The 9,868-nt window shown below is 42.0% G+C and overlaps 1 protein-coding gene across 2 annotated transcripts; it reads left to right on the forward strand.

Moving 5' to 3' along the window:
* Window positions 1–1,361: 1,361 nt before the first annotated feature.
* Window positions 1,362–9,821, forward strand: LOC105208927 (putative vitellogenin receptor). Of its 2 annotated transcripts, XM_029038189.2 has the most exons (12): window positions 1,362–1,661; window positions 1,984–2,237; window positions 2,309–2,752; window positions 2,817–3,461; window positions 3,587–4,489; window positions 4,553–4,697; window positions 4,903–5,711; window positions 5,774–6,040; window positions 6,251–7,315; window positions 7,374–8,187; window positions 8,252–8,488; window positions 9,209–9,821. In XM_029038189.2, coding segments are annotated over exons 1-12 (5,730 nt in total). In that variant the 5' UTR covers window positions 1,362–1,659; the 3' UTR covers window positions 9,354–9,821. The 2 variants fall into 2 exon arrangements, with proteins under 2 accessions (XP_028894022.2, XP_011177328.2); XM_011179026.3 differs by having other exon boundaries at window positions 7,374–8,488.
* Window positions 9,822–9,868: the final 47 nt, after the last annotated feature.

A 9,868-nucleotide genomic window follows, 5' to 3' on the forward strand; every position in this document is an offset into this window, starting at 1 on the left:
ACTAATTTACTCGCCTGGCAATAAGGAAGCTGCGGTCGAATAGTCATTTTTGCAAATTTCATTGTTACAATGCGCGTTCAAATTGAATTGCGAAATGATTTTTTCGCTACTGATTAAAGTCAAACAGCTGGTGAGATTGAAGACTTCATAAAGCTATTGAAGCTTGCGTCCATCTGCTTGTGCGCATGTGCACGGGTATTGTGGTTTCTTAATCATGAACTGGCTCCAAAGTAGTTAGGATAGATCAGCTGACGACACATGTAAACCTCTGTAAAATGTATGACGTCATCGTCGGAATTGATGAGAAGCGGCTATATATTTTAGTTCTGAAGATGAAGACATCCTTCGCGCATGTCCTGTATTTTTTCGATATTTTGAAGATTCTAGTTGTATGATTGGCGTAGGAACCGCTTACGCGATTATAGCCAATATATAGATAGATATAATATGTTGTGTACACTCAGCTCTTTGATCTATTGTGCCCTCCATTTGCTCCATTTTGAGGACTCTTTACCGCGAATTTCTCTCAGTATCTGGTATTGATATTATATTAAAGGAATTATTTTCACTTTTTGAGGCTTTTCAGATTGTAATCGTTCATTGTCATTTAAATTTTTCGTATTTGAATTTTGGAAAGGTGGCAACTCTATACAAAAAAATCTTTGAAAATCCTCTTTCTTAAGCTATTTAAAATTGATACCCATATTCTAATACATATTTTATTATTATTATATATTATATTATTATTTATGGGTGGCAACTCCATTAAATATTTTTCAGCTGTTCCTATATAGAAGTGTAATATTCATATAGTAATTGTAGCTAAACAATTTTATTGAATTCAATTTATTTTTCCAAACAGGTGGCAACTCCTCAAAAAACATTTTTCCACTGAAAAGTTTCTGAAATTATTCCCTTTAACCTGAAAGCAACCTTCAAGTATTGTTTTGTTTAAAACTCCATGATAACTAACCAAAAAAGTATTCAAAACGGTAGGTTCCAGGTACAGCCAGTGTGACTTTACATAAAAAATAAAAAAAAAAAAATAATAAATAAATCAAAAATAATTTTTGAATCTTTAACGGCTTAACGTTCAACCTATACATATATATTCAATAGAAATAATCAACGTGGCGACGTGACTATTAACCGCAAGATGATAGTGGACGAACCGCTTAGTCAGTTCAAGAACCATTACTAGTGTCCGGCAGGTGGCGCTGTGTAAATGTGTAAATTGACCTAACATTAAACACCATAGAACAAATATAAACCTCTCCACTAAACTATTTAATACAACTCTTAAATAACGGTACTTTTGTAGAGAATCCCTTGGTATGCCAGTCAGCGGCACTTTGAGCGACGATCAATGGTCTTCAGTCAATCTCGACTTTAACGCGCTAATGCGCGGCAATAATTGTGTCAAGAGTGTTAAGTGTTCAATTTGTGTAATTTTCAGTGTTAAAATTTAAAATATTTAATTGTTTCAATTAGAAAAAAGTTTAAATAGTTATTCTCAAATGTAAAGAAAATAAATTTGGTGATTAAAAAAATATTAAATAAATTAAAAAACAATAAAAATAATTAAAATAGAAGCAAAGCGTGCTATTTCGTGGCTTACTACAAGCTGCGTGTGGAATCCGTGCGTTTTCAAGGCGATCAATGTAAGTTAGCATAATTTTTTTTGTAATATTTTTTTTTAATTCGCTTTTATTATATAAAATATATTTTTTATAAGCAAAAAATAATAATCAATTAAAATATGTAATTGACAAAGTCATTCAACTAACCTCACTTTTCCATAGAATTTCCATAAAAGGGCTTTCCATGTGAGCTCAATCGCTTGCCTCTCTTTCCTCTACTTCCATAGCATTAAATCTTTCATTCTTTCATTACCCACATCAAACCCTCTCGTTTCCACTTTCAAATCACTTTTCTCGAAACACTTTTAAATTACTTTTCACACTTCATTTCTCTACGTTCTAGGGCAAAAGCCTTTCATTTACCGTTACAAAATGTGCGCAAGAAGCTACAACCAGCCAGCGTCGCAACTCCCAACTGCGCAGTCATTGTTGTTGTGGTCATATTGATATTGATGCCGCCATTTTTCTCGCGTGTCTTAGCCTTCCAGCTATGCGACTCGGACCATTTCGAGTGCCGCGACGGAAGTTGCATCTTACTGGAGAAGATGTGTGATGGACGTCATGATTGTCCTGACAACTCGGACGAAATGAATTGCGGTAAACACTCCGATTTTAATTAATTTATTACACCACCTTTCCGAATTCCAAAGCGTTTACTCTCTCTACAGAAAAGAAGATGTGCCGCAAGCCGGATTGGTTTCAATGTGCCAAACCCAATGGTCCCTGCTTGTCGTCTGAGCTTATTTGTAATGGCATCGAGAATTGTCCGGGTGGCGAAGATGAATTGGACTGCGTGAGCACGTCATCCATGTGGAGTAGCGGTGGTGGCAAGTCGAAGAGCGTCGATATCGGCACGGGCGGTTGGTTTACGAAACGTAATTGCAGCGCCTACGAGTACACTTGTCGCTCGGACAAAACTTGCATACCGCTGGACTTTATGTGCGACGGCAAGAGCGACTGTCACGATCGTTCCGATGAGGAGGATGGCTGTGAGCGCGCCAAAAAGAGTTGTCAAGGCTTCTTTTGTGACAATAAGAAATGTTTGGAGAGCAAGAAATGGATTTGTGATGGCGTCGATGATTGCGGTGATGGCAGTGATGAGCGCAAATGCGGTAAGACGCAATATTTCATCTATACTATATAATATCTAGTAGTTATATAACACTTCTAAACTAGGTTTGAATTGCACATTGGAACATGGAAAATTTTTGTGCCGCGACAATTCCAGTTGTTTGACCATCGACGCAGCCTGCAATGGCAAAACGGACTGCGCGGATGGCAGCGATGAGTCATCTCTTTGCTCTTCGACCAGCAACAATTGCAGCATGAAAGCTTGTCCGCCAGCAGCGATCTGCAAAATGCTACCCGAACAGGGTGCTCAGTGTATTTGCCCAAAAGGTTATCGCATGTCTATGCTGGAGAACGCCTGTAGAGATATTGATGAATGTCTGGAGATCTATGGTCTATGTTCACAGGGTTGCCAGAATACGCGTGGCTCATATCGTTGCACCTGCGATGTGGGTTATGTGCTGAAGTCGGACAATCACACTTGTGAGGCTTATGGCGGCGATCCACTGCTACTCTACACCACACAAATGGCCGTAATGGGTGTGCATTTACGTGATAAATTAGTTTATGCGGTGGCAAAGAATCTGACCAAAGTGATCGGTGTATCGTTCGATGGACAGAGTATCTACTGGACGAATATACAGAATGAGGCGGAGAGTATTGTGAAGGCGAATGCCGATGGTACCAATCAAGAGATACTACTCACGGCGGGCTTGGATGCACCAGAAGACTTGGCGGTCGATTGGCTGACAGGTGGGTACTCGGGAGTTTTGATATTATATATATAATAAAAGGAAGATTCTCCAGATGACTTTTATCCATTCAATCTGTATCTCGATTGCTTTATGTCTCTTAATCACACTCTCCATATCTCTTAGACAATATTTACTTCTCGGACAACACCATGCGTCACATTGCGGTCTGCACGAATGATGGTCTCTACTGTACAGCGCTCATCACCGTCGATGTGCATCAACCGCGCGGCATAGCGCTCTGGCCGCAACGCGGACAAATGTTCTGGACGGATTGGGGTCTGAAGCCGATGATAGCGCGCGCATCTATGGATGGCAGCAACTCACTGCCGCTGGTCACCGAGAATATACACTGGCCCAACGGCATCGCCTTAGATATGCATAATAATCGTATCTACTGGGTGGATGCCAAGTTGGCCACAATGGAGAGTACACGATCCGATGGCACAGATCGCCGTCGCATACTCGACGGTATAATGAAACATCCTTATGGTTTATCAGTCTTTGAAGACAACATCTATTGGTCGGATTGGGGTACTAAGAGTGTGCATAAGTGCAATAAATTCACCGGCAAAGCACATCAAGTAGTCACCAAAGATCGTACTATCTATGCAGTGCACATTTATCATACCGCCAAACAGCCGAAGACCGATCATGCTTGTATGCGTCTTCGTTGCTCTCATTTATGTTTGCTCGCCGAAAACGAGAGCGCAACGTGCGCCTGTCCCGATGACATGCAATTGGGCGCCGATCGTTTGCGTTGCGTAAAGATACACCGTAAACAGCGACTCTTCATTGGTGTTATGAATTCTTTGATCGAGATGGAGCATACGAAGTTTGGACGTCATACCATACTGCAGACACACCAGTTACCGTTATATATCAGTGAGATGGCTTACAACAATATCGATGAGAAGATTATTATAGCGGATAATGTGCACCACACCATCTATCAGTTCGATTTGTTGACGAACAACATCTCAGTGCTCACGCGTGAGAATATCGGTAATATAACGTCTATCGGTTTCGGTGAGTATCTGTTGGGTTTAAGAGAGTATTAGAGCCCGTAGAACTATATCCTTCCATACGTAGATCACTTGTCGCACAATGTTTACTGGACCGATGCTGAACGTCATGTGGTAGAAGTCTACTCCCTGCAGACACAACAACGCGCAATGGTCAGCTTCTTCGCTGGCTTACAAGTACCAATAGCGCTGGCAGTAATACCAGAAGAAGGGTGAGTTCTCTAAGGCTTGGCATCCAGTGGAATGAAGAGCTAAAGTATGTTGGGAAGTTATTTCGGAACGATGAATCGTAGAGAACCGGATAGGTCTCAATTATATTAAAGTGTTTACATCTCCTCTTGTTTTCCTTCCACTATGTGCTCGGCTTAATATGAAAAAAGTGAACAGCGTATAAAATAAATATCTCTCTTCGTATAGCGTCATGTTTGTCGCGTTACGCACGCGGAGATATGTACACATCGATCAACTTCCACTGGACGGTCGCGGCCCGCACACCCATGCATTTGAGGAAGAGCTCGGCGATGATGATTTCAGATTTACCACAGATTTCGAAACGAAAAGACTTTACTGGTCCGATAGTGAGCTGGGGCGCATCTCCTACACCAACTATCGCAATCTACATGACATCACATTCCGTACACTGCTCAAACGTCCCTACTCACTGGCTTTGGTCGAGGATGATCTCTTCTGGACCGAATTGCGTTCATCTGCAATATATTGGACACCCAAAAATAATATGGGCACATTGAAGCGCATCGAAATACAAGTAACCCAGCCGGCTTATACTCACATCTTACCCGCGCGCATACCGCTATTGGCCAGTCAACCGCTCTCTATGCAGGATCATCCGTGTCAGCATGGTAATGGCGGGTGTTCACATGTTTGTGTGACCGTTACAAAATCAGTCAGCGCTTGTTTGTGTCCGGCGGGTTTGGTCTTCCGCGATATGACCAACACCAGCTGCATCGAGGCGCTGGACTGTGAGTTCCGCTGTCATTCGGGCGAGTGTTTGACACAATCGAGACGTTGTAATGGACGCAAGGACTGCCCGGATGGTTCAGATGAGTTAGGCTGCGATGCAGGAAGCACTAAATATCGCAAGGTGGTTTGTTCTATTGGCGATTTTGCTTGTCACGATGGTACACAGTGTATAAATATGCAAAATCGTTGTGATGACAAGAAGAACTGTCGTGATGGTTCGGATGAGATGCATTGCGAGAAGTTCGGTGGGTACTTTTGCGATTTCAAACTGTTAATCAAATTAAGATTCTGTTCATTTTGTATTTAGATAAAGACAAACGTTGCCATGAACATCAGCATGCCTGCGACAATGGAAATTGTGTGGATCAGAGCGTTATGTGCGATGGCATTGACGATTGTGGTGATCGTTCGGATGAGTTGAACTGCAAATCGAATCCCTCACAAACGACTGACGATCTACCGGTATGTCCGGCGAATATGTTCCAATGCAACTCGGGCACTTGCATTGCGCAGAGCTGGGAATGTGATGGGAAATTGGATTGTACAGATGCTTCGGATGAGCACGAAAAATGCGGTAAACTCAATGTTTAATTATTGATTAGGATATACGAGAGTTCATACGATCTATTGGCTCTTGCTAGACTCTGTTTAAACCCCATTCATTTCAGAGTTCAAAGTTCAGTTAGATAATCATTTATCTTAGACATCCCAGACTACGAATTTTTCAACTTCAAACTTTACTTTCTTTCCATTAAAAAATACCCAATGTCCCCTTGGGTTTTAGGCATTAAGGAATGTCCCGCTGATATGCACAAATGTATGTTGGGCCAATGCATCGATCGTCGTCTAGTTTGTGATGGACACAACGACTGTGGTGACTATTCGGATGAATTAAATTGCGATTTCGTCACTGGCAAGCAGCGTAATCTCACCTGTGGCACACCCAAACATCCGATGTACCAGTGTCCCAGCGATAAGAGCATTTGTCTTGAGTTAAGCAGTCGTTGTAATGGCACCACCGAATGTCCACGCGGTGAGGATGAGGAGAAGTGCGGTGTAGTGTGTAGCATGTACGAATTCCAGTGCAAGTCCAATAACGAATGTATACGTCTGGAATTCCGTTGTGATCGCGATAAAGACTGCGCTGATGGCTCCGATGAAATGAATTGCGAACATTATAAAAATACTACCACTGGCGTGGGGTCAATGATGAGCAAACTAAATGAACGTCCTTGCGGACCAAATATGTTCGACTGCCGTGATGGAGAATGTGTAGAAATGTCACGTGTTTGTAACGATTTCGAAGACTGTGATTCAGGCGCCGATGAGGGACCACTATGCGATACCGCCTGCAGTGCTGTATCTAATCGGCCGATTTGTTCACACAAATGTCGTCCGACGCCGATGGGTGCAGTATGCTCCTGCTTTCCCGGTTATCGCTTGGATACGGATCAGCGCACATGCTTAGACATTAACGAGTGCGAAGATAGTGAGCCATGTGCGCAGCTCTGTGAGAATTCACTTGGCTCATACCACTGCAAATGCTATCCGGACTTTATGTTGCGACCCGACAAGACCACTTGCAAATCCATCGAAAGCCAGTCAACCCTGATGTTCTCTACATATAACGAAGTGCGTAGCATGACGGAGCAACCGATTACGTTGCGCGTCGCTTGGGCGGTAAACGACTCGAAGATCGCCGGTTTTGATTTGAATGTGCACAAACGTTTGGCTTACTTCACCACCGATGTCGAGGATGTGTTGTATAAAGTGGATATGGAGAAAGGTGAAGTCGTGGCGGGTTTATGGGTGCAGACACCTACTAAAGTTGCCGTGGACTGGATACAAGGTGAGCAATTTGTAATTTGTAAGCGCTGAGAATGCTTAATTCCTTCATATTTTCGCAGATAATGTGTATGTTATCACGCGCGCCGCTCAGTACGGCATCAAGGTGTGCTCATTCAGCGCCAAAATGTGTGGTCTCATAGCACAGGCCAATCCACGCGAAACCATACGCGCACTCGCCGTTGACGCGCTCAGTCGTCGGCTCTTCTATGTGACTGTACGCGCACAAACCTTCAGCACGCCCATTTCAACACTCACCATGTCCCATCTGGATGGCAAGCAAAGTGTGACGTTGTTACTGAAAAGAGGTGGTTACATCACTGCTTTAGCTTGCGACCCCTACAAACGTCAAATCTACTTCGTCGACATGCATACGAAGACCTTGCAGGCATTGGACTACAAGACAGGCAGCACACGTATACCGCACATAATCATACAGAAGGGCAATGTCATCATGCATCCCTCCGGTTTGACGGTCTATGAGAATCAAGCCTACATCGTGAACATCGGCTCGAAGGAAGCGGTGCAGTGTCAACTCTTCGGTGCACATAACTGTAAAGCGTTCAATTTGAATATACTAAATGCCGAGGATGTTGTTGTCGATGGTGCTACACGACAACCGCATGCCATAAATCCCTGCAACATGGCTAAATGTCACGGGTTGTGTGTACAAGCCGACTACGGTTACGAGTGTATGTGTGGTGATAATATTGTGAGCGAACATGTACGCTGTGCAAAAGAGTACACAAATGAGATCGTCTCTAGCGCCTTGCTCTATGGGAACCCACACGCTGCGGAGCATACAACGTCTGCGCATGCGGCAGTTACAGTTATTGTGGTGCTTTTGCTATTGGCTCTGCTGTGCGCTGGTGTTGGGTACTTTTACTATCGTCGTTTCACTCAGGGTCATCGCGATTTCAATATCAACCTGCATTTCCAGAATCCACTATCTGCATTCACCGGTGGTGGCGGTGTTGGCAGTGGAAAGTCTACCGGCAGCATGCAGCAGCAAAGCGGCATCAGCAGCACAACCGCCTCGTTTGATGGAGACACGCACAGTTTCGGCGCAGATGGAGGGCATGAGAAACGGCAATACGTACCGCCGATTTATCGATTTTTGCGCAAAAGCGGGAACAGTTCGCCATCGGGTGCGGAAATTCTTCTCGAAGCGGCTGCGGTGAGTAGAGACTAAAAAGAAATATATCTCAAATAATTTTAAGGAGTGCTGCCGAGTTGACGAGCTTTGGCCAGATATAAATTTGGGTCCTTTCCGCATAAGTAGTTACGACTGTTTGACACTAGACTGACTTGATAACAGAATCACACTATAGTCAGAATAGCTTACCAAAAGCATTTAAAAATTGATAAAATAGGGAACTCACTGAAGAACCGTCTGGTTAGTCTTCTAAACAAGAATTATTGTATCTGTAGGCTTGTAGATACAGTTCCAGATTACTCTTTATTAAAGGATTTGTTATATCCGCGAGTATCTTGAAAGAAAAAGTGTAGACTTAGATATTTAAGAACCCTTGATTTATAGATTGGACACATCACTTAGTTCCGTCATCGCACAAACGACATTCAGACCTTCCAAACATTGATGTCCTATTCCATGAGTCTCAAATTGGGGAGTGACCCTTAAATAACCATTTGAGAGGAGAGCTGACGTCTGATTAACTCCAGAATATGCAGATCATAAATGTCATATAGTCTGAGGCTCCAAATTTCATGAAGCCATCGCCAAATTACTTATAGTTTTTTTTTAGAATACCTTTCAGATATAATGTAATCAGATGATTAACTTTCAGAAGAATTTCCTCCATTAGCCGTGACCCAGATAATAAATTATCCATACTATTTTTCTCTCAATCTTATCTTTCCGAAATTTCTCTTCCAGCCAACGGCCGAAACAGATGGGCTGGCACCACCTCAACGAATCACCAGCGAACAAATGGAACGAGAACCTTTTTACGCCACCACTGGCGCAGTCCGAGTTCAGCATGGTGATGATGATGCCACAGCCGAACTTGTCCCCTAGATGAACGCTGCAATTCTATTTTATTTTTTTTTGTAATTTTTTCCAGATGTTCTAGCAGAAGCTACAAGCAATTTTCAATATTTTTTGCATGTTATTTTTGTAATTATTTACATATGTAAAAACAGTATTTTGTAAATAATTTTTTTTGTTAAGCTTTTAAGCGCTTACATATTTGTTATTATTGTATTTATGTAAGTGAAAAATTATATTTATCACTCAGCCTAATTAGTGAAAGCAAAACAGACAACAGTCAATTTCATAGAAATAGGTACACATAACGGTTGGTTGGTTGGTTGGCTGGTTGTTTTTTGCTAAATTTTGCTTTACAAAATATTCAAAATTATAAATTTATTTGTTGTTTGTTATGTTTATGGAAAATCTTTTTTGTCCCTGAATTGTCAATACGAAAACAAGTTTCGAAAATGTAAAATGAAAAAAAAAAATTATGAATAAAATAACAGTAAAACTCAAATATTTAACAGCTACTTTTTTTGGGAATGAACTTTTATTGAAAATAAT

The sequence above is a fragment of the Zeugodacus cucurbitae genome, chromosome 5 (genome assembly GCF_028554725.1).
Source record: "Zeugodacus cucurbitae isolate PBARC_wt_2022May chromosome 5, idZeuCucr1.2, whole genome shotgun sequence".
Lineage (NCBI taxonomy): Eukaryota > Metazoa > Arthropoda > Insecta > Diptera > Tephritidae > Zeugodacus > Zeugodacus cucurbitae.

Coding starts and splice junctions, on each gene's coding strand:
- LOC105208927 (XM_011179026.3), top strand. Junction 5,712..5,773: donor GATGCATTGCGAGAAGTTCG/GTGGGTACTTTT, acceptor TTTTGTATTTAG/ATAAAGACAAACGTTGCCAT. Junction 6,041..6,250: donor GGATGAGCACGAAAAATGCG/GTAAACTCAATG, acceptor CTTGGGTTTTAG/GCATTAAGGAATGTCCCGCT.